The 25,159-nt window shown below is 42.3% G+C and overlaps 1 protein-coding gene across 4 annotated transcripts in view; it reads left to right on the forward strand.

Annotated features, from left to right (window-relative positions):
• The window catches only part of ROBO4 (roundabout guidance receptor 4), a 69,361-nt gene extending 50,879 nt beyond the window's left edge, over positions 1 to 18,482 (forward strand). For all 4 annotated transcript variants that reach the window (XM_058194588.1, XM_058194585.1, XM_058194586.1 and 1 more), the window contains 3 exons: positions 4,415 to 4,654; positions 12,574 to 12,980; positions 17,874 to 18,482. In XM_058194588.1, coding sequence (XP_058050571.1) covers positions 4,415 to 4,654; positions 12,574 to 12,980; positions 17,874 to 18,187 — 961 coding nt within the window. In that variant the 3' untranslated portion in view covers positions 18,188 to 18,482. The remainder of the gene's footprint in view (positions 1 to 4,414; positions 4,655 to 12,573; positions 12,981 to 17,873) is intronic.
• The last annotated feature ends 6,677 nt before the right edge of the window (positions 18,483 to 25,159 follow it).

Genomic DNA, 25,159 nt, shown 5'->3' on the forward strand with positions numbered 1-25,159 from the left:
AACAGATGGAGAAATGGACCTGAACCTCTACATAATTTATTTTCATCACTTAGACATATTCATATAATTACCAAGAGTCCAGCTCAATTCATAGGAAGCTTCATCTACTGTACTATTACTGCAACACATAGGCATATAAACCCACAGCAGCTGCCTGGTGGGTGGAATGGGAGGTTCAGAAGGGGCCCTCCTCCTTTGTTTATCAGTATTTAAAGGAGACAGTAGAAGATTTGTACTTTCAGACTTGCAAAATTCTGTTAACATAACTTTAAAATAAAGTCATCAGGCCCAAACCCGAAGACAACAGTGAAATCCTATCACCTTCAATCTTTTATTAGTCTCCTTCTAATGGCAGAATCTTGCCAAACTAAAGTTATGACTTTCTACCCTAATAGATATTATTAAGGTGGATGGACTAAAAGACCTCACTAAAGGTCACTAAAAGACCTTCCAACTCTGTTATTCTGTTATAAGATAGATTGAATGATGGGATTTTCTTTCTTTTTTTTTTTACTTTTTTTCTACTCACTAACACATAATCTTAGGAATTTGGGTAACATTGGATAGAAGAACCTAAAAACTAAGCTTCTAATATAAAGAAATGGTACATGGACAGACGTATCACCCCCCATTTTGATTGCTTCTCTCTCTAAAACTGTCTAGAAGATGTTTAGAAGGGAACATACGGCTGCCTCTTAGTGACTCTGCCCTATCTCCCTTTGGTCTTCTGACACTGCAGCGTTCATTTTAGCAGAGAGGAAATGCAGTTATTTAATTTTATTTATTGATTTAAAAATCTTTCTAAGTCACTTATGGTTAGAATAAATCCTTTCTGATGTACCAAGTAAAAATATAAGGCATGTTAAGCCATTACATAAAATCCAATAGAAGCATCCATATAATGTTTCTAAACTCAAGACAAGCAACAGATATCCAGGGATGGGCTTGAGCAGAGAGAGATGTCTTAAGGATAAAGCAGACTCATTTTAATTTCCTCCAAGAATTGTCTTGTTGAGTGGATATCTGTGTGATGTCCCTTGGAATGTAACTTGGCAGCTGTAGCTGAAATTTGAGTGGGTGTTGTTCTGTCTAGCGTGCTTGCTCAACTAAGTGGTGTGTTTGTTTTGTTTTGTTAGAACAAGTGCATGACTTCTAGATAATATCAGCAGCCTGGTAGTGTCTATGCTGCCTGAATGATCTTCACTTTCTCTGCCCATTATTATGGGAGCTAGCAAGATGTTGACTTTAAAACTAATCAAGGTGAGAACCAACCTAGAACTAAGGAGAAATTTTCTGACAAATAGAGCAATTAATCAGTGGAACAACTTGCCTCCAGAAGTTGTGAATGCTCCAACATTGGAAGTTTTTAAGAAAGATTGGACAACCATTTGAAATAGTATAGGGTTTACTGGCTAGACTAAAAGATCTCCAAGATCTATTCTATTCTATTCTATTCTATTCTATTCTATTCTATTCTATTCTATTCTATTCTATTCTATTCTATTCTATTCTATTCTATTCTATTCTATTCTATTCTATTCTATTCTATTCTATTCTTCTGAGATCTATTCCTAACAATATAAATGAAACACATACATGAATCAGTATCATTTTCAGTTCTTTGAGCATAACAGGAGCAACACCTTGGAAGCTTTTATCGGACACTGAACTGAAGTTCACACAAGTATGCTATGTTTAAGGTGCTTGTTTCAGGTTTGTGTAAGGTGACAGGCACAATATACTGACACGCAAGGGGCAATGGTTGTTGCTAACTTTGCCTGCTCTTTGGGGATAGGGAGAGATACAGAGAAGGGCTGAGGGACAGCTTCGCAAGTGATGGTGCAGCTCCTGACATGGAAATGGGCATGCTTCCGGTTCTGAAATCACTCGCAGCTTCTGGAGACTTGTAAAAGGGAGCTCTTCAGTTCAGGAAATCTGTTAGAAACATGTAATTGGGCCAAGGAGGTGAGAATGGTAGGCTGGGTTCACTATCAGAAGCTTGCTACCTAGCTTGATCTGCTGGGGAGGAGAAAAGATAAAGGAGTCCCTGGGCATTTTACTCCACTAGTCATTGCTGACTCTAGGGGGCAGAGCTCATCTCTGTTTCATGGCCATTGAGCCAGCACTGTCCAAAGACATTTCGGCAGTCATGTGGCCAGCATGACATCACGGAGCTCTGTTACCTTCCCATCAAAGTGGTACCTATTTATCTACTCACATTTGTATGCTTTTGAACTTCTAGGTTGGCAGAATCTGGGGCAAGTAACAGGAGCTCATCCCATCATGTGCAGTGGTGGGTTTCAAAATTTTTCGCTACTGGTTCAATGGGTGTGGCTAGGTGGTGGAGACATGTGACTAAGTGGGCGTGTCCAACTTGACATCACTCATGCCCATGCCCACTCAGTCATAAGACCCCCCCACCTAGCCATGCCCACAGGAAAAGGTAGGACAAAGTTTGGAATTTCCACATATGTACCCCCGCCCTCCCTTTACCAGTCACCCCCATTTCCCCTCCTTTAGCGGCCCTGGCCCTAGCCCCACTTCTTCCACCACCACATCCTCTTTGTTCGGGCTGCTTATCTTCCATGGCAGTTGGTCCAGAGTCCAGAAGGCAAGCTGACCGGAGTTTTTGGAGGCCCCCAGCCAGCCACCACTGCTGGAAAGTGGCTGGCAAAGAAGCCTCCCAGCTGCTGCCCCTTTGAGAGCTGCTTTGTGGCTGTGGCGGCTGGCCACAGGCCACCAAAAAGTACCAGAGGTTATGGAAAAAGCTGCTGCCATTACCACCATGTTCTTTGCACATGCACGCCCCATTGGACTTGCAATGCAATGGGATGTGCATGAACAAAGAACATGGTGGCAATGAACATGGCAAGTGGGGTCAGCGAGAGGTGACCAGGGGACTGGTTTGGGAGCATGGCCAGCTGGTCATCGCTACCAGTTTGGCAACCTTGGCCAAATTTCTGCCAACGGTTTGTGCGAACAGGTGCAAACCAGCTGAATACCACCTCTGGTCATGTGGTGCTCAGGTCTCAAACCTGGTCAGTTGACTTTCCAGCTGACAAAACCAGCATCTTAACCACTGAGCCCTCGTGCTGCCCCTTAGGAGGAGAAAAGGAGTGGAATTCCCCCCACACACACATTTCTAGGTTCTGATGGCAGGGAATCAGGAGAGGCAAATGGAACTCTTGGGTGCCAGCAGCATCTCTCTTGGGCCTTCCAGGTTCCTTACCTCTAGCCTGAAACATTGCCCTCATTTCCAAAAATGTTTTTGGTCCCCTTGCTGGATGTAGAGAAAGCAAACATGGTGGAAATGATAGTCTACCCAGGGATTTATCTGCAAATCTCTCTACTTGTCTAACAAAAAAGAGAAGATTAAGTTATGTAGTGAGGCAGGAAGATTTTTCTTTCTGGAAAGAAGCATTAGGCACATCCTAACCAGTCTACCTCCTGGTACAACGTTCAAAGTTCAGTAATAAGGGTTTATGGGGCAACAGGCATATATGGTACATGGGTCTTTCCTAATAGGCCATATTCACCATAGCAATAGCATTAAGGCTTATATAACTGCTCTATAGAGCTTTATAGCACTCTCTGGGTGGTTTATAATGTCAAAGCACTATTTGCATATTGCCTCCAATAATCTGGATCCACATTTTAATGACCTCAGAAGCATCCTTCTGAGTAACCTTGAGTCCCAGCGGGATCAAACTCCAGGCTATGAGCAGAGTTTACCTGCAATACTGCACTTTAACCACTGTGCCACCAGAGCTCATGTGTACCAACTCCCCACTTGGTAGCCATTTTGTGAGAGTGCTTAACAATCTGCAGCTGACATTCCAGTTCTGGCCACCAAATAGCAATTGCTGAGGAAGGGAATTGATCTTCAAAGGTTTTTTTAGGTACTGAAACCAGAGGATTGTGATTAGAAAATCAAAGCCAGCAATACCCTTTTCGTTTCCCCCAAAGACTCAGATGCTCATAAGTGAGAGGACTTGAAGGAGTCTGAACTCTAAGATGCTAGATCAGCCTTCTGTAGTACTCTCCAGTTTTGTAATCAAGACCACAAATCCTATGATTCCCACTCACATGCACCAAAACATGTATGTACACTCCAGTGGTGGGTTTCTACTGGTTTGCCCCAGTTCAGGGGCAAACCCACCTGTCCAGACGTCATGACGGATGCTCTGTGCATGTGTAGAAGGCCGCATGCGAGCGCTCCTGCTTGTGAATCGGTAGCAAACATAAGAGGAATCCACTACTGGTACACTCCTCAAAACAAAATTAGCTAAAAGCATAGGGAAATGGCCTCTTTTCTCATATTTTGAGTTGTTCTTTTGTCTTTTGTCCCTCTTTTTTGAAAGAGGGAGATTATTTGCTAGTCATTTACTATCTGTACTTGTTGCTTGTTTCTCAGGTGCTCCTGTACATGCTATCTAGATCCCCCAGAGGACTTCATGAACCAGCAGCTGGATAAGGATTCTCTGAAGACAGTCAAAGAGTCTCTGGATGAAAACCAGTCCTTCCCCACCTTGCCTTATAACCAGCTTTCTGCAGCTTCAGTCCCTGTATCTCTCAGCGATGACCAGGAGACAGTTCTCACCCCAGAAGAGGTGGCAGAATACCTAGAACTCAGCACAGAAACTGACTGTCAAAGGTAAACATCTACCAAACATCAAAGTTCATTAAGAAGAGTTTACGTGAGGACAGGCATAAATAGCCCAGAATGGGGCAACTTGGTGCAGCCAACTCAGTGTGGCCAACTCTCCATGGCCAACTCACATCAGGACAATTTGTGGCTGGCCAATTCAACAATTCAATTTAAATATTTAAAATAATTTAAAAAATATTTTAATTTTTCTCATTTACACTTTATTTTGACCCTCCTTGTGTATCCTTTAATTATTCTATTCCACCATTTCTTTGATATTAGTGTCCTGTCCTTGTCCTGTGGCCAGCTATCCTATGTTGAGTTGGCCATGGTGACTTGTACCACAATGACGTGGCTGCAGTGAGTTGGCCATGGCAAGTTGGCCACACTGAGTTGGCTACGGCGAGTTGGCCATGGTAAATTGTCCTCCACCCTGAACAGTTTGCCCCTTGGATATATCCCTTATTACGTTGAGGAACATAGAGTTTAACGCATCTTTCAGATTTAGTATTCCCTTCATGTCCTCTTCATCTAATCCTAACTTTGAATCATTCTATTTTTGCTTTAAGAGCTTCATTTTTAAACCAGTGCACATAAGATGGCATATGGCAAATTTATTTTAATGTATTATTTTGTCCAATATGTTCTCTTTTTTTGCATGCTATACATTTTAAGGTTATTTTTAATTCCCAGTTACATGCCTACATGCAGATTCCATCCAATATGTGTATTTATAGTCAGAAAAAATGGAGAGCATGCATTGGAAACAATGAGAATGTTAAAACTGAAACTTGGTTATTCTTTAAAATTCCCAACACAAAGTTGCAGTTGAGTCAAGCTCTCCCTGGCAAGCTGGATGGGAAGAAATAAAAGGATTTATTGTAGAAAAATGAAGAAGCTATGATGAACATTTCTCCTGCTCATGATTAAAACCAACTTTAGGACAGTCAGATTTCATCTATTCTTTCTTTTGTGAATAGCCAGATAGCTACCAGATTTGGTTATCATGTTGTTTACTTTTGACCATGTGAGAACTAGCCTGGTGGTTTTATGGGCAAATTCTAGGCTACAACACTGAGATTTCTTGTTGATCTCTCATCTATGTACATCAGGTCAGGTCCACTCTGAGATCAGGTCCACTCTGAGACCGCGCATGTGGTCCTGTTGCGAACCGGTAGTACAGGTATATAGAACCCACCCCTGGCCTACATCAATGATATGCTGTCAACCAAAAGTACACATATTGTTGTGTCTCGTCCGATCTCACCACCACAGCCGGGGTCTGCTTATCTGCTTCCGAACGCTGAAGAATGTCCTAGTATGCCTCCCGGCCCCAGTCCTGGCTCCATGCCCAGACAGGCTGAGGAGGGGGCATCTCCCGGCCCCAACCCTGGCTCCATGCCCAGACAGGCTGAAGAAGAGCAAGTATCTCCAGCCCCCAGCTCTGGCTCCATGCCCAGGCAAACGGAGCAACTAGACCCCTCCCCCTCCTCCACAGCATGTGAGTCTGAGGAAGGTCTATTACCAACAGCTGCCGATTGGAGTGACCCTCGCTTCAGAAGGATTGATAGGTGGCGGCGTCAGAAGGAAGGGAGGGGCAGGCCTGGATAAGTGCTGAGTCATGGAGCCACACCCCATGGCCTATATAAAGGATCTGCTTTCTGGCAGTCTCTGAGTCAGGCAAAGTCGAACATATCTTGCTGAAGTCACTTTCTGGTCTCCTGCCTGCCTTGAGGACTTTGCTAGGACTTTGGCAGAGCTGCAGAGGCACGCCTGATTCGGATTTCCCTGACCCGGCCGTCAGCGGAGGAGTGGGACACGACACATATAGACTGAGTGAAAGCAGGCTTAACAGCAGTAATTGTGAGAGGATCTTGGATCTTGGACAGTGAGAACAATCAACCAGTGGAACAGCTTGCCTTCCATTGAAGTTTTGGGAGCCTCAGCACTGGAAGCTTTCAAGAAGAGACTGGACTGCCATCTGTCAGAAATGGTGTAGGACTGCTTGGGCGGGGGGGTTGGACTAGATGACCTATAAGGCCCCTTCCAACTCTGTAATCAGTAATCCAGCTCAGCATAACGTTCATGCAGCAATCTTGCAAAATACAAATAAACTGAAAGAGAAATTAATAGTCCAGAGTCATCCTAGGAATGAGCATGAACTGACTCAAGATCTACAGTAGGTGCACTAACCCTTAGTATATATACATTGCCCATGTCCAAATTAAGGAGGTTTCCTTGGACTAGTTATGGTAAAAAAGAATGGAGCTGTATAGCAGAAAACACTTTCGCTCCCATTTCAATATTCATAATGAAGGAGTGCAGAGGTAGTCACTGATGCATCTGGCCTTGTGGCTTCAGGATTATTTATGAATATTGGCCACATCTCAGTCTGATTCTATGCCTCTTTCTCTCTGCCTTGTATGTCTATGGAGATTCTCAGTCATCCAGATCATGGCTATAAATATGAGTGTCTACAACACGGTCCTTTCAGCAGTTCCAAGAAGGTTCCACGCCCATTTGCACTATTCAGGTGCCCCTGAGGGCACAAGTAAACCTTCAAGGACTCTCGGAAAGAGTGCTAATGACCAGAGGACTGCAAGGAATATAAATCCTTCCATTCTCCACTATTCGATCAGAACGGAAGAAGCTTCTTGGATGAGAAGTGAAATGTTTTCAAGCAAAAACAAAGTCCAATTGCCTTTTCAAAAACCACTTTTGGGGTTTTGTCGTGTAGACACTCCACAGAGATACAAAGACCTGGACTTAAGGAAGCTGCACGTATAGCTCCAGCTTCAGCCTGCCAACTGCTAAAACAAATGTCCCATAACTACTGCTTTGGTGGTTTGAGGACAGCTTGTCCCCATATGGCTGACTCCTTACACTTTGGTAACTGGGGCTGGGACGCGAAGTAGCAGATTTTATGGGAAGCACAGTGACTCCACTGAGATAATTACAGCTCTTTTAAAAGCCTAGTCGGGCTAACCGGCAGCCAACTCAACGAATCTTCCGCTGGTTCTGGGTGCCATTGACATCGCCTTCCAATTCCAAGCCACATCTCCTCTTGAGGCATGGAAAAATGTATTCGTATATACTTCCTTTGTGACTGAAGTGGCAGGGTTATTTTAGTTTTGACAAATGTAAAACTCTGCCTTCGGCAGGGAGAAACTAAATGATTTCTGTGTGAGAGACAAAAGTATTTGTAGCCTAAGCATTGAAAAGCTATGCAGATGCCTAACTTAGCTTTATTGCAAAACACACATTTTAGTTAATAGAATTACAGTTACTAGAAGACTTACCATTAGTTATTGTATCCATAGAACAGTCTTTTTCAATCTTGGCAGTGTTAAGAGGTATGGACTTCAACTCCCAGAATTCCCCAGCCAAAGCATGCTGGCTAGGGAATTCTGGGACTTGAAGTCCACACCTCTTCAAGTTGACATGGTTAAGAAATACTGCCATACAGTTTTACATTCCTTCTACACAGTTGTAAGAAATGGGCTGCTTTAATGAATTTGTCATGGATGATGGAAACTTCAGAGATAATCTTTTGGACTCATCTGCCTGCTTATGAATGTACACAGTGCAGCAGATACCACCATCCAAAAGCATCCATGTAAGTAGGCAGAATTGGATTTAGAAGAACACAGTTCTGAAATCCAAGTAATTATGAAGCCAGAGTTGGTTAGAGTTCTTGTGCTAAGAGTTCTTTCTACGCTGGATGTGTGCAATCCATTTGGAATAGAAGTTCCAGAGCACCCACGAAAAAGAGGGGTACTTGATCAACCATGCTCAGAGCTCTTTTTACATTAAATTACCGTACTACATTACAATCTAGAGTCTCCAAAATACAACTGCTGGATAAGAAAGCTAATATTTTATTTTAACACATTCTTCTTATTCCAAACATTTTTTTGAATGAGTTGCAAAAAACTGTGGCTTGGTCTCTCACCCCAAAGTCTTGAAGAATTCCGCATGGCCAAGCACTGAGACACAACACATGCAAATTAAACAAGTCTGCAGCACTGGTGAAATCCTCCATGGTTTGCCACCAGTTCACTGCCCGCGCATGCGCGATGTGCGCCAAATGCATGCTGCATGCACACGCATGTATAGTGTGTGTCAAACGCATGCTGTGTGTGTGCACATGCACAGTGCATGCAAAATGTGTGCTTCACGGAGAAAAAGAACACTTAATAAGGTAAGTGAAACAGCGAGGTCGGGGAACAGCTGTGTCGGGGAACAGATTTGCTAGAAAGCAGGATTTTCTGCTTTCTAGCAAATATAAATCGCATGGCACAGCTGATCATCAGAAATACAGGTTCAGACCAACTGGTAGCTTTTATCACTACCGGGTCACCCGAACCGGTGCAAACCGGTAGGATTTCACCACTGGTCTGCACCGTCTTGTTTGCCCCTTTGTGTTCACAAGGATAGGCTCAGTCTTAGAAGCCCTTGCGGTTCTTCTCACCTTGGAGGTGGGCTTTCTGGAGCATTTGCCACACTTTCTTTTAATGCTAGACTGCTATTTCTGAAAACTTTTGGGCAGGATGTGGGTTGAATGCAGTGTTTGATCTGGAGGCCGCGGCATTCAGGGCTGGTGGCAAAATGTTTCTCATCCCTTAGATCTGAGCTGTGGTTATGGAGTGGTAAAAAAAAACAAAACAGCAGATGGTTATTCATACATATATTGTGCTTTATACATATAGATTGGTAAGGCAGGGGGAGGAGTGGATTTGGTTGCCATGCAAATGCCACCCTGGATAACTGAAACATCCAACAATGTTTGAAACTTTTAACTTGGATTTTGAGGGATTTTTGTTAGATCTGGCGTCAGGGCCATCTTAACAGCATTATGGGCCCCGGACAAAGCTGGGGCTTTGGGGCCCCTATGACAACTGCTTCCAATGTGAGAAATATTGAGAAGTATTCAACTATGGACTATCCCAGGAATTAGGGTCAGAATGTTAGTGGAACACAATATGTATGTTCTTATCTTTTTAATTAGTTATGCGAGGCCTTTGTTGTTGCTCATCCTTTTAATTGCATTTTTGTTTTGTTCTATAGTGTTTTATCATACCGGTTTTTCTTCTTCTGTCTTGATGGCCAGCCTCCCAGAGTTATTTATTTAAGAAGGGCATCCCGTACATTTTCTAAATAAAGAAATGAAGAACAACATGTCCTTGTTTAAGTGGCATCCATCTTGTTAATTTAACATCTTCAGTGACCTTGTATTTTAATTGAGCTGATGAGGAATCCAGACGTGAAGACTCACACAGTTGCTAGCCAAAACAGCCCTCTATAATATTGGTTTTCCTTTCTGGGTCTCTGTAGCTGAGCCAGCAGTTTCACCTACATTTCTCCTTTCTTCAGAAAACAGCAATGTTATTTCTATTGAGGTCTGTGGCCAGTCTCTACCGCGGGACTATTTGCATTTGCTTAAGAGAGTGTTTTCCAATCTTGTCAGTTAGAAGATACATGGACTTCAATTCCCAGAAATCCCCAGTCAGCTGGCTGGGGAATTCTGGGAGTTGAAGTCCACATATTTTCTAGTTAAGAAACACTGGCTTATGAGGTCATGCATGCTTAGTAGAAAGGTTCAATTTCTTCTCAGCCTACCAGTTATTTTTTGGCCAGTATTGACTAAAGAAACCAACAAAAAAATGAAGGTAGTTAAGCAGACGATATAATAAAAACCATTATGAGCCATGGTAGCACAGTGGTTAGAGTGCAGTACTGCAGCTATTTCTGCTGACTGCCAGATGCCTGCAATTTGGCAGTTCGAATGTCACCAGGCTGAAGGTTGACTCAGCCTTCTTTCCTTCCAAGGTGGGTTAAATGAGGACCCAAATTGTCGGGGGAAATATGCTGACTCTGTAAACCGCTTAGGGAGGGCTATAAAGCACTGTGAAGCAGTATATAAGTCTAAGTGCTATTGCTATTTATTATTTTTCCAATAAGGCTTTTAAGGACAGCATTACTCGGGAGGGTTTGCTCCCAGGATCCATAGCAAAAAGGGTACAGTTTTTAAGGGGAAAAAAAAGATTTTATCCATGAAGTGTTTTGACAGGAAAATAGTTTTTTAATGGCATGAGTTTTAAGCAGTGTATGTTGGTGGAAAGTCTTGGTATGGATAGAATAAATAATAGGAATAGAGATAGCAGGTAACCCTTAAGGCTGTTTGTCAGCACTGTAATATGCTGTTGCCTGTTTCATTCCATTTTTGTAGATAAGCAACACACGCACACATCTCTCATCCATTCAGTTCATCTGGGTTTGCATGGGAGAAAGTGACTGGGCAGTTTGATGGGAGACAGACACACAGCTGATTTTCTTTTATTTTCTGCTGTTTAATCCCTGGAGTTATGACAGAATGAATCCAAACAACTCATCACATGGAGTGATATGTGTTCCTTATTCACCACTGACGGAAGACCTCCAGCAATGAAGTGGGAAGGAAGAGATAGCTCCATCTGCTTCCCTTCACTACTACACCCCTTACCCTTTCTGAAACTGGTTGTGTGTGTGTGTGTGTGTGTGTGTGTGTGTGTGTGTGTGTGTGTGTGAGAGAGAGAGAGAGAGAGAGAGAGAGAGAGAGAGAGAGAGAGAGATATCCTTTTGATTGACAGCATCAGAATTGGTGTTGGAAAAGCTGCAAGAAAGAGGAACAATAGAGAACTCCTCTTTCTCTGGGGATGACCACCATGGATGGACACTACTATAATATTTCCAGGGTGAAATCTGTCCTCTGATTTGGCTCCCTCCTTTGAAAATGTCTATGGAGAGTCTCAATCATCCAGGTCATGGTTGTCCCAAAGGTGCTTTCTTGGTTTTTCCTTGAAAACGTTTCGCTTCTCATCCAAGAAGCTTCTTCAGTTCTGACTGAATAGAGGGAAACTTTTGTTTTTCTGATGCATTCACAAGATGCATTTTTATTTATTTTGTTTTATGTCATGTTATGTTGTCATGTCATGTCATGTCATATTATGTTATGCTATGTTATGTTATGTTATGTCATGTCATGTCATGATATTATGTTATATCTTGATGCAATGATATTACAATACAGTGCGTGTTTTTTTTTCTTTTGACCCTAATTAATTGCATTTTTTTTTGTTTTATTTGCTGGTTTATGACTGGATTAAAAGCTGAATGATTGATGCTTGAGCTCAGGTTGTTCCAAGGATGAAAATTAGCAATTCCCCTCTCACCATTCGCTGCAGGCCCAATCACCATCCATTTGCCATTTTTAGAAACTGTCATCAATGCCAAAACACATTTAGTGCCTTTGCTCATCGGATGCTGAACTCTTTGTCCTAATTTTGTTCATTCGCTACTGCAGCTGTTATAGCTGTTGCTATTACAGTTGGTCGCACAGTCAACCAGATGTTTAGACTGGATTTGGCATTTTTATCTACCTGTCGAGTCCTCCCCGAGGAGCCACAATAGGGAAATGTTGCTGTTTGATATTGGTGTTCAAAGGTATTGCAGCAGGATGTAAGCTGTTCTAAGTAAAGCTGTCATTTGTAATTGACTGATGATGATTTTGTCAATGTCACTGATGGTGTTCAAGAGGCTCTCCAATTATTTTGGGGTTTTGTTTTGTTTGTTTGCTGCAGCAGTTGTTGCAGCTGCCATGGTAGCACAGTGGTTGGAATGCAGTATTGCAGGCTAACTTACCGCTCACTGCCAGGAGTTTGTTCCTGACCAGTTCAAGGTTGATTCAGCCTTCCATTCTTCTGAGGTCAGTAAAATGAGGACCCAGATTGTTGGGGGCAATAGGCTGACTCTGTAAACCACTTAGAAAGGGCTGTAAAACTGTGAAGCAGTATATAAGTCTAAGTGCTATTGCTATTGCTGCTGTTGCTTCTATTATCATTATTATTCAGGTTCTAACACCAGCATGGTCCTCTTTCTCTTTCAAGGGAGCCAGATGACAGTGACTCAACCACTTCCCACATCCGCTTTCCATCCCATAGCTATGGCTATATCTGTGGTCCTCTGGCCATTGAGCTGCTGGAAAACGATGTGTTGGATGAAGATGAGGATCCCAACATGGTGGAAGGTCCCTGTTCCTCCACCAAATTCTTCCGCAGTTCCTGCCAAACTCCATCATCCAGCCTGAGTGAAGACGAGGCCTCCCTAGGAGGCTCCTTGGTGAATGGCTGGGGATCTGTTTCAGAGGACAATGGCACCAGCACTCGCTGCAGCCTGGTCAGCTCTTCAGATGGTTCCTTCTTGTTGGATGCCAACTTTGCTCAAGCCCTGGCAGTGGCAGTGGACAGTTTCTGCTTTGGGCTGACAAAGAAGGAAGTTGACAGGCCTTTGACAGGTAATGGCACGTGGCCCTTCCATTCATCACATTGGATGGAGCCCCAAACTATGTTTGGATGTTACCTGTGGGTCATTATAGGACAAGAGAAATATATTTTTCCTTTGTTGCAAAGACAGTGAGTCTATGGAGAAGGCCTCCTTGGTCATCTGGGATTCTAGCACAGTTCCAGTTCCGGTCTATCAGGGCAGGTGGTTCGGAGAACCGGTAGCAAAAATCCCTGCTCCCCCCTTTCCCCCCTGCATGCCCAGCTGAGCTGTGCGATCATCAGAGGTTTTTTTTACTTTTAAAAGCATTTTTTCTTCGGCCGAAAAAATGCTTTTAAAAGAAAAAAAAAAGCCTCTGATGATCGCGTGGCTCAGCTGGGATTGTCAGAACCCTTTCAAAACATTTTTTCTACAAGCACTTCAGCCGAAGAGACTGTAAAAAAAAAAGCTTTTAAAGGGTTCTGGCGATCAGGCAACTCAGCTGGGATCATCAGAACCCTTTCAAAGCATTTTTTCTACAAGCTCTTTGGCCAAAGAGGCTGTAAAAAAAAAGCTTTTAAAAGTAAAAAAAAAAAGTTGGCCATGCCCACCCAGTCACATTAACCCCACCCACCAAGCCACGCCCACAGAACCGGTAGTAGCAAATTTTACATTTCACCCCTGGTATAGATCTGTTTCAAGCTATTTAGTTCTCATCAGCTAGCCATACCCTTCTGGGATTCGAACCCGGGCTAATTTAGCTTTTAATTTTACACTGTACTAATTGTGTGCCTGAGATTTTAATCCCAGTAGGTTTAAGAATTACTTTTCTATTTCTCTTGGTGATATTCTTAAAATGACATTATTGTTGAAGATGGGGGAGGATGCTTCTTTAGGGTGGTTTGCTATTACCCATCCTCCAACTCTCTGAGCTTCCCTATATCTAAAACAAAGGAAAAAATCTGCAAAAAAAAAAAAAACCTCTAGGAAGAGATCATTAATGATAATGGTTTTTTCTCCATTTTTTAAAATGAAGGTATGGAAAACCAGGGTGGTAAATTGACCATTGAAAAACAGAACGTTTCATTTCTAGTCCATTTCATTGCTAAATGTGAGAATAACCAATTCTAGTCATAAGAAATTCACTGACATTTTCTTTTCCTTTGAAAGAAATGTCAAAAGCAAGCTCACTTTCATCTAATGGATGAGAACCAGTAGAAAACATTTTCAGAAGTTTTCTGCATGGCATTCATTTATCCCCCCCCCCCAAAAAAAAGAAGTTAAAAGTACTAGAAAACAAGAGCAGAATGAAGAATCGGAGAAAAGCTTGATAGGAGGGCACTTACTTTGCATCCAGAGGATCTGAGAAAAATCTCCTGCCTGAAACTCTGAGGAAACATTATCTGTCAGGCACAACAATATTAGGATAAAGGAACCCAGTAGAAAACAAGTTTTCTGTCTTACTGCCCAGCATGAATCATTGAGGCTGGATTATGAACAGATATAGCAAGGCAAATGATTTCTCTTGTGCTATAAAAGCTGAAGATTTGCAACTTGTGGAGAAGTAAAACATTCCAATGCACTTTAGTTCACTTCAGTTCAATAACATCGACATCCTTACCAGTTGTTGCAACATCATTCATTGTTAGTTAACTTGGTGGCCAAGTTGTTGGCAGGTGAAACCAGGGCCTTTCTCCCCCCGCCCCCAGTCAGTTTTTTTTTTAATTTGCATTTATATCCCGCCCTTCTCCGAAGACTCAGGGCGGCTTACACTATGTTAGCAATAGTCTTCATTCTATTTGTATATTTATATACAAAGTCAACTTATTGCCCCCAACAATCTGGGTCCTCATTTTACCTACCTTATAAAGGATGGAAGGCTGAGTCAACCTTGGGCCTGGTGGGACTAGAACCTGCAGTAATTGCAGGCAGCTGCTGTTAATAACAGACTGCATTAGCAGTCTGAGCCACAGAGGCTCAGAGTTGAAAAACCCTACAAGTGTAGGAGCAGAATCAGCATGCTCCCTTGACTTCCTGAATTTCGCTGTCTCTGGGGCAGTGAAATTCAGCCAGAGTGGGGTTTTGGGTGTGTATGTGTCTGCTCTAGAAAAAAAACCAGAATATTTGATTTATATGGTATCTTCTGTTCAGGTTTGAGCCCTTCCATTCAATCTCTGTTCCTGATAATAATGTAGGCAGCCAGGAAAGCAGAACTTGATTTATCACTGCAGTAATTCCCTGTTCATGTTAGAATAAGGATTTTGCTTTGGGGTTGTTGTTTTTTTTCTTTTCCTTCTACACATTTTGAGAGAGCTGAACATGCCAAAATTGATGGCACAAGCAAGGAAGCAAAATAAAATAAAATAAAATAAAAATTGTGGGGGCAAATTCAAGAGAAGGAGAAGCAGAAGGAGCAAAAAAAAGGGCTTCCCAACACAACTATGCAGTCTTGGAACAAAACAGCCAGATGGCTGCTCCTCTGCTCCTTCCCTCAAAGGCAAAGGCAAGATTTCCACCTTCTTTAATTGATTCCTTTGAAGCTTTCCCAAGCTCTGTCAGTTACTCAGCCAGATCCCTCTTTGTCACCCAGACGTAAGCTTCTTGATCCTTACAGCCCTCTACCTCACAACCAGATTCCTGTATTTTGTGTTCCTGTCCCTGCAGTGCAAAACACAAAGGGATTTAGGATTAGAGCATCTTGAAATTTCCAGGGGGGAAATGAGGGGTTTCAGCCTTTGAATGTCTCTTCTTTATCCAGGACCGCTTTATATGGACTGGATCGCCTGAAATGGCTGCATTAGATCACTCTATGCCTCAATCCATTACAATTGCAGGGGTTCCGTTTTAGTCTCTTGTTGCCTTGTTGCCTCCATATGTAACTCGAGAAATAACTGGGCAAATATTAAGTTAACTTTCCCGAAAATCACCTTTTCCTGAAAACACAAACGTGCATGCTTTTTTTCCCTACTGGGCCAAGAACTGTAACTGCAAATTGCAGAAAAGTGCACCATTATCTTCCCATCTATATATTAACAATAGATTGGTTCAACATATTTACACACAGCGCAAACAAAGGAAAATGGAAAAAAAAAAAAACATGATGGCATCCAATTTGCGTTCAGCTGCAGCCATCAGTGGAATGGAAACATGAACTGAAAGCCTCGGGCGTCTGTAATTTGCTAGCTATAAATTAATTGTGACTTGAATTTTACCTTGTTGATCATTTCCGTGAAATGCACACATATAGCCATTTGGAATCCATTACAGATACTCAAGGTACTTTGCAGTTGTGGTTGTTTTTTTTTTTCTTTTCCTTCTACACATTTTGAGAGAGCTGAACATGCCAAAATTGATGGCACAAGCAAGGAAGCAAAATAAAATAAAATAAAATAAAAATTGTGGGGGCAAATTCAAGAGAAGGAGAAGCAGAAGGAGCAAAAAAAAGGGCTTCCCAACACAACTATGCAGTCTTGGAACAAAACAGCCAGATGGCTGCTCCTCTGCTCCTTCCCTCAAAGGCAAAGGCAAGATTTCCACCTTCTTTAATTGATTCCTTTGAAGCTTTCCCAAGCTCTGTCAGTTACTCAGCCAGATCCCTCTTTGTCACCCAGACGTAAGCTTCTTGATCCTTACAGCCCTCTACCTCACAACCAGATTCCTGTATTTTGTGTTCCTGTCCCTGCAGTGCAAAACACAAAGGGATTTAGGATTAGAGCATCTTGAAATTTCCAGGGGGGAAATGAGGGGTTTCAGCCTTTGAATGTCTCTTCTTTATCCAGGACCGCTTTATATGGACTGGATCGCCTGAAATGGCTGCATTAGATCACTCTATGCCTCAATTCATTACAATTGCAGGGGTTCCGTTTTAGTCTCTTGTTGCCTTGTTGCCTCCATATGTAACTCGAGAAATAACTGGGCAAATATTAAGTTAACTTTCTCGAAAATCACCTTTTCCTGAAAACACAAATGTGCATGCTTTTTTTCCCTACTGGGCCAAGAACTGTAACTGCAAATAGCAGAAAAGTGCACCATTATATTCCCATCTATATATTAAAAATAAGATTGGTTCACATATTTACACACAGCGCAAACAAAGGAAAATGAAAAAATAATAATAATACATGATGGCATCCAATTCGCGTTCAGCTGCAGCCATCAGTGGAATGGAAACATGAACTGAAAGCCTCGGGCGTCTGTAATTTGCTAGCTATAAATTAATTGTGACTTGAATTTTACCTTGTTGATCATTTCCGTGAAATGCACACATATAGCCATTTGGAATCCATTACAGATACTCAAGGTACTTTGCAGTTGTGGTTGTTGTTTTTTTCTCTTCTGCCTTTTTGCCGGCATAAATTTATGTTCTGCATGAAACGCTTCTTAGAAACAGAGGAACTATTCCTGGTCACCCAAAATATTACATATATTTAGCCATTCCAGGAATTATTCCAAGAAGCCTAGTCAACCTTGTAAATTAGTTAGAGGGTTCTAAAGCATCTCTGCCTGGGAATGTTGGGATTTGAAGTCCTGGATTGTTGGAGGCTAAACAAAATAGTGCCCATTTCTGTACAGACCATGTGTTTCCCCTGGGCGCACTTATGCAGACAGTTGAAGCTTCGCCTGAGCTATAATGGGCCATTATAGTTATTTGTTGCTTTTATGTCCTCCAGAAGCTCAAGGTGGTGGACATACTAATTTTGCACTTCCAATAACCCAGGGAAGCTGCCTGAGCTGAGAGATAGCAGCATGTTCTCAATCAATCCATAAGCTTCATGGCGGAGAGAGGATTTGGCTCTCTCAGTCCTAATCCAAATGACATGGCATGACATCACAGTTCTGACAATACGTTGGGGGTTCTTGGAAGCTCCACTTCTTATCTTCTGGTGCAAAGCTGGTGAACATATGCCTGTTCTCTTCTCCCCTGCAGATTTTTTGCCTCCTGTATCTCCTCTGGATGGCCTCCTGCATCCTCAGGCTCTCATGAAGAGCTCAGAAGAAGTGCAACGGAGGCTTGGATCGCAGCCCCTTCCTGTGTGGGAATGGAGCACTGATTGGGTGGAGGAGATGGAAGCCAACTATATGCAACCAGCTGAGGACTGGGAGGCTGCTGTTAAGCCAGGGAAAGGCAGGATAGCTGCACCAGAAGAAGCCCAGCTGGTCCCTACTTCTATCCAACAGGGAACAAAGGACAAGTGTTGTTGCTCCAAGGTGGAGGGCCACCTACCAGGAATGCTAAAGTAGTAGCTGTTCTGCTTTGGTTGGAGTTTGGTGTTTGGAATTTGATGAATTTTGAATTCTTTTTCAGTGCTAGGAGTCTAATTCAGGAAATCCGTGGTCCCTGCCAATCATCTGTAGACATGGACAACTCGCCTACTCTCATCTTTTTAGAAAAGGAAAATGCTTATGTTCCTTCCATCCTATTTTTGATTTGATTTTTAGAAGAAACCAGACTCAATTTTCACCCATCTTCCCTGGGCAAATCCAATAGGCTCAGGTAGCATTTCTTGGTGTGGAAAAGTGTAAGTTGTGTCCTTCTGCTCTCAAAATTGAGAAACTGGTCAGAAAGCAACTCTGATTTGGAGCTGAAGTCACTTGGATTTGGACCAGGACTTTAAAATGGTACATGTTTTCTTTTGCATTCTGACTGGGGCTAAAGACATGGTGTCCAGGTCAGAATGCAGATAGGGAAATATCAGTCAGATTGACCAGGCAAATATTACTTTAAGGCCAAGATTTCTGGTCAGTTGGAGCTCAAGGCCCAGGAAAAGGAGATTCTAAATCCAGAAAAAGTAGGGTGTGCTTAGGTCTCTAACCTAAGGTCTAGATAACAAATAGCAGAAATTGCATTTTTTTTTTACTTTATTGCTACTATATTTATAGGATGGGGCACCTAGCAAATGTTCTGCAAGTGGTCAGTGGGACATGGAAGGTTTTGAAGCTTTTGAAAACCTTTTTAGATAAAAGGATGATGGCTGTTGAAGTTTCAAACTCATGCCAAGCTGTGACTTAGCAAGCTGCTGTACCTGTCAACCTCCCCCCACCCGCCACTTTTCGTCTGTTGCAAAAGGCACGTGAGCTTGGTTGGTCAGGTGCAACAGGTTCATCTTACCTGACCCATTTCTGCCATGTTGCACTTGGGACCCACTGAAATAGGTTACTCTGAACAATGTTTTATTCATTGTTATTCCCAGGGGTTTTGTTTTGTTTTTGTTTTGTTTTGGGTAGTTTTGCTCAAAGTCATCTGATTTTGAAGGAGGGAACTTCACTTTTCCTGTCCCTTCTGCTTGTGTGAGTCTCTGTGAGTCCAAATAACCAAAGACTCAATGAATGTCATCCCGAACCAGCAGCCCTAGGCTGCTTCAAGTTTATAATGAACGGAGGGGGAGGAGGGAGGAAAGACCTATTGATTTCCAATGCTGCGACTGACTGATGGGGGCCTTTCAACCTCCCACACCTTTGCGCCTCAGTGAGCAGGCAAGAGAGATTCAATTAGTTGAATGCCTTGTCTGATGGAAATATCTAGCCCGGCCTTTGCTCTCTGCCATACTCACTTTGGATCAGAGCTTCATTTGGCAGAAGAAGGATGGCTGCTTTTCAGCTGCATTCTAGCATTCCGTAAAATAGAGTTGAAGGATGCTTTATAGACCAGCGCAAATGACTCATCCATAGGCACTGAAGAGCCCGCCTGGATAGAGCCAAAGACCATTTGGTCCAACATTTTGGGTCCCACATTGGCCAGCCAGATCAATTCAAGAGCTTAGCAAGCATCAACAAGAGGAAAATTGCTCACTTCTACATCCCCAATAGATGGTGTTTAAGATCTGCTTCTTTTGAGTTAGTAAGCATCAATTAAGTCCAATAACTTTTGGTAGCCCTTCAATGAAATGAACTTGGCAATGGCCATCACTGCAGCTCATGGTGATGAATTTTGTAATTCAATCTTGTTTTGAATGTAGACATGATTTCAGAAGCAACTTTGTGAGGCCCAATATCTCTCACAAAGGAGGCATTAGACAACCTTGTTTGTTCATGCAATGAAATGACTGGGTTATTAGTAAAGAACATTTCTAATAATACTATTATCAGCATAAGAAGGGTGGTAGCTCAGTGATAAAGCATATACTCTGTGTGTCAATGATCCAGAGTTCAGGTGTTCGTGTAGAATTGAGGAAGAGTCCTATTGAAGCTTTGGTGACCTGCTTCCAATTATTATAAACCAGGATTTTGAATCCTCTCCAAATGTATTGAGAGTACAACTCTCTAAGATTTGGTAATAATGATGTCAATACTTTCTTTTTGCCCAAATTATTTTTGTGTGAATCCTGGATTTTGGTCTTGACCTGTATGTTGGATACCACCAGTAAAAAAAAAAAATACAGAAATTGAAAAGTGTATGTTCCCATTTCTATACTAAAGCAACCACTCTTTTCATTAGCTCTGTTGTAAATTTTGAACATGCATCTTCTGATGTCCCAGGTAGAATGATTCAAAGGTCTGATCCATCTATTCCTGACATGCTGCTGCTGCTGCTGCTGGAAAAGCTATAGCGTTACCGAGAGCAGAAGAGCATCGACCAATTAAAATGCTGTCAACTTTTAAAGATTGGCCCTTTTTATGACAATCAAAAGGATTGTCACCTCCCTTGATCTGAACAATTTCAATGTTCAAGGTTATGTAGTTTTATTCTTGCTTAGCTGAGAAATGATGCATTTCGAAGCAGTAGATCCTATTGATCAACAGATGCCAGATCAATCTATAATAACCCTACTGGAGATAAATAGATTTTGTCTGCATTTCAGCCAAGTTCCGAGATCCATTATTTGGATTGTTATAGGACTCTTTCTTCCATTGGTATATCAGGGAGCTAGAATAATAATAATAAAAAAGTTTTCTAGCTTTTCAGATTTGTCCCGTCCCATCTCCAAATCCATTAATAGTGAAAGTTCTTGTTATTATCTCTTTTATTAATTAAACATGAAACTCAGTCAACTGAACATTTAAACATATATCAAAAATATCATTGACTGGTGCTGATGGTTGATATGGGTTGCTCCCAGCATCCTAGGTATCAACTAAGTATCTTCTTAAGAAGTACGAAATTCTGAGTAGCACAGTTTTTTGCAGTTCTGCTGGTGTTCTTGCAGGAAGCTGCAATTTATTGATGTATTTTGTAAAATTCTTGGACATGGTACCAAGTACCCCGATGACATTGGGTATCACTGTTACATGTTTCATACATGGCCATTGAAACTACGCAATTATGGATGAAACATGTAACAGTTATACCAGTGTTTTGCACCTGTTCAGGCAAACCATTAGTAAAAAAAAAAGCTACCAGCTGGTTTGAACCAGTATTTCTTATGATCATCTGTGTTGTGCAATTTAAAATCTGCAAAAAATTTAGAAATCCTGCTTTCTAGTGAATCTAAATTGTGCAGCCCAGCTGTTTCCCACCCTCACTGTTCTACTTACCTTCCCAAGCCTCCTTTTTCCACACACACCACACATTTGGTGATTATTGTAGATGCGCACACGCAGTGTGCATTTGGCATGCACTGCAAATCCGTGCGCACATGCGCAGTGCGTTTTAAAAAACACTCGCATGCAGCGCACATTTGGCACACACTGAGCATGTGCGGGTAGCGAACCCGTGGCAAATGGGCAAGATTTCATCACTGAATGATACCCATTGTTATCTTGGTACCATGTCCAAGAATTTTACAAAATACATCAAGAAATTGCAGTTTCCTGCAATAACACCAGCGGAACTGCAAAAAACTGCGCTATTCAGAATATCGTACATTTTAAGGAGATACTTGGTTGTTGTTGTTGTTGATAATGATTTCCAGGATCCAAGTGTCCAACTCTATCAATTGCAAAGACTGGATGATCAGTGTTATCCAGTCTGCTTTGGTTAGTCCTCTGGACCCTGGGTCAGAAACCTTTACTATTTTAAAGGAAAAGAGGAAGTGGCTGTGGACACATTGACTTCGCACCACAAAAGAGGGAGAGCGGTAATAAGAGGGCATGACTGATGGTGGGAAAGATGTTCATTGAAGATGTTACGTTGGCACCCTTGACTTTCCTTATTGGAATCATAGTCCTGTAAATGCATTCTCTTGCTGGTCTATTAAGTTTCGTCAACCTAGACATGGCTTGACAAGTGTCCTCCTTTCTTCTCAGTTATTGAGCTTATTCCCTTACACTGTTTATGCCAACTTCAGAGACCTCTAAGAGGAGAAGGCTGATTTGAGCCTCTGCTTCTTGCTATACCTTAGGTCAGTGTTCCATTCTTCTCCATTGAAGCCAATGGTCTAGACCAGGGGTCTCCAACCTTGGCAACTTTAAGCCTGGCGGACTTCAACTCCCAGAATTCCCCAGCTTTGCTGGCTGGGGGATTCTGGGAGTTGAAGTCCGCCAGGCTTAAAGTTGCCAAGGTTGGAGTCCCCTGGTCTAGACCAGTGGTGGGTTGCTCCCGGTTCACCCCGGTTTGGGCGAACAGGTAGCGGCGGCAGTGGGAGGCTCCGCCCACCTGCCCAGATGTCATCAAAAATGTTCTGCGCATGCGCAGAAGTGCTGTGCATCGCCGATAGTGAACCGGTAGCGCCAGGATTTGAAACTCACTACTGGTTTAGACTCTAGGAAATCAAAATTGACATGGGAGAAATGATGATTTGGCTATTTTTAATAAACTAGTTTTCCAGTTCTGGGTGTTAAATATTCCCCACTCTGATAATTTCAAATATTGAAGTATACATTTTGGGTCAACCTCTTCCATGTATGGTGCTCACTGACTCCACATCAAAGGCCTTGCATGGTAATGGAGTGTTTTGCAACCTTTTCACTAGCCTCCTCCCAACACTTCTAGTATATTATTATTTATAGGGTGAACAGAAGATATAATCAGCCCACATCACATCTGGTTTGCATGTTTGTGATTAGCTGGAATGATGACACATCCTCACAGGAACATTTACCCTGCAGGAAGCTATGATGAGACTAGAGTGCCTATAGGCCATTCTCTCACATGTCTCCTTATCTTTTGCTGGCAGAGGCCTAGGTTTGCCAACATTTGAGCCATAGCTTGGTTGAACTGTGTTCTCCAAGAGATCTCATTTAGCTCTGCCCAATCCTGCCATCTGCATTTTAAATTCACTTTAAAGCTAGAATTCATTTTGTCAGTTGATTACCTCCAGATACACTGTAAAATACATGTCATAGTTCTTAGCCTGCTAGTTTCAATTCATGGTATTGGAAGTTGAGATATAAAGATAATTTTTTTTTGTTTTTTTTGTTTACATTTATACCCCGCCCTTCGCCGAAGACTCAGGGCGGCTTACAGTGTATAAGGCAATAGTCTCATTCTATTTTGTATATTTTTTACAAAGTCAACTTATTGCCCCCCCAACAATCTGGGTCCTCATTTTACCTACCTTATAAAGGATGGAAGGCTGAGTCAACCTTGGGCCGGGCTCGAACCTGCAGTAATTGCAGGCTACTGTGTTCTTAATAACAGGCTTTACCAGCGTGAGCTAAACCGGCAAATATTGTTGACAGTTGCAGAATTGCCCTATGTAGTTAGCCTGTTCAGGATTTTGGTCAGCTCTTTCCCGCTCCAGATTATTCAATTTTCCCCCTACCTGAAGATTTCTGGAGCATTTGATTGGTTTAACAGAGAAATTAGTGACTGGAGGAGCACTGATTTGGTTTGAGGAGCAGAGTTTTTCACATCTTGTCTCAGAAATGTAGGAATTAAAAGGGGGAAATTATTAATTTAAGTTTTAAAAGTTTAAAAACTTTAATAAAATCATAAGTTTAGATAGTTTTATCCTGATCCCGGGCCACATTGATGGCAGGGATATTTTTGAGCGGTTAGTCATTCTGTGGGCATGTTGATCCTAGGGGAGACTGTTAAATGGCGGCCCCCAACTTTTTTGGAACCAGGCTCCAGTTTAGTAGAAGACAATTTTTCCATTTGGGGGAGTGCAGGAGGCGTGCGCTCAACCTAGATAACTTGCACACCTATGCTCGCTTGCCTGCTGCTTACCTCTAGCTGTGCAGCCCAGTCCCTAACAGGCTATAGATCAGTACCAGTCCATGGCCCAGGAGGTAGGGACCCTTGCAGTAAAAGATAGATAGTTGCAAGATTAACAGAGTTGGAAGGGACCCTGTAGGACATCTAATCCAACCCCTCACCCAAGCAGGAGACCCTGCATCACTTCTGATAAATAGCAGTCCAGTCTTCCCTTGAAAGCCTCCAGTGATGAAACTCGCACAACTTCCGAAGGCAAGCTGTTCCATTGGTTGATTGTTCTCACTGTCAGAAAATTTCTCCTTATTTCTAGATTGAATCTCTCCTTGATCAGCTTCCATCCATTATTCCTTGTCTGCCTTCAGATGCCTTGGAAAATAGCTTGACCCCTTCCTCTCTGTGGCAGCCCCTCAAATATTCGAAGACTGCTATCATGTCTCCCCTGGTTCTTCTCTTCACTAGACTAGCCATGCCCAGTTCCTGCAACTGTTCATCGTATGTTTTTAGCCTCCAGTCACCTAATCATTTTGGTTGCTCTTCTCTGCACCCTTTCTAGAGTCTCAACATCTTCTTTGCCTAAAATATTGCTTGAATAGTGCCATAATCACAGTAAATATCATTTATTCACAGTAAATAGTTTTTCTCATATTAATTTTTATTAACCTTAACAAATAAGGGATGTGGTGGCTTAGTGGCTAAGACGCTGAGCTTGTCAATCAAAAGGTCGGCAGTTCAATGGTTCAAATCCCTAGTTCCACGTAACGGGGTGAGCTCCCGTTACTTGTCCCAGCTTCTGCCAACCTAGCAGTTCGAAAGCACATAAAAAATGAAAATAGAAAAATAGGGGCCACTTTGGTAGGAAGGTAACAGCATTCCGTGTGTCTTTGGCATTGAGTCATTCCGGCCACATGACCATGGAGATGTCTTCGGATGGCGCTGGCTCTTCGGCTTTGAAACGGAGATGAGCACTGCCCCCTAGAGTCAGGAATGACTAGCACTTATGTGTGAGGGGAACCTTTACCTTAAACCTTAACAATGGCAGTGGTAGTGTGTTCACTGTTTTTGCCCTGGTTTGTCACTCGTAGCATCTTGAGATGAACTTCACATCTTTAGTTTAGTTTAGTTTAGTTTAGTTTATTAAATTTCTATACCGCCTTTCTTTGTTCCTTCAACTTTGTTCC

This window comes from Ahaetulla prasina, chromosome 9 (assembly GCF_028640845.1).
Source record: "Ahaetulla prasina isolate Xishuangbanna chromosome 9, ASM2864084v1, whole genome shotgun sequence".
Taxonomy (NCBI): Eukaryota; Metazoa; Chordata; class Lepidosauria; order Squamata; family Colubridae; genus Ahaetulla; species Ahaetulla prasina.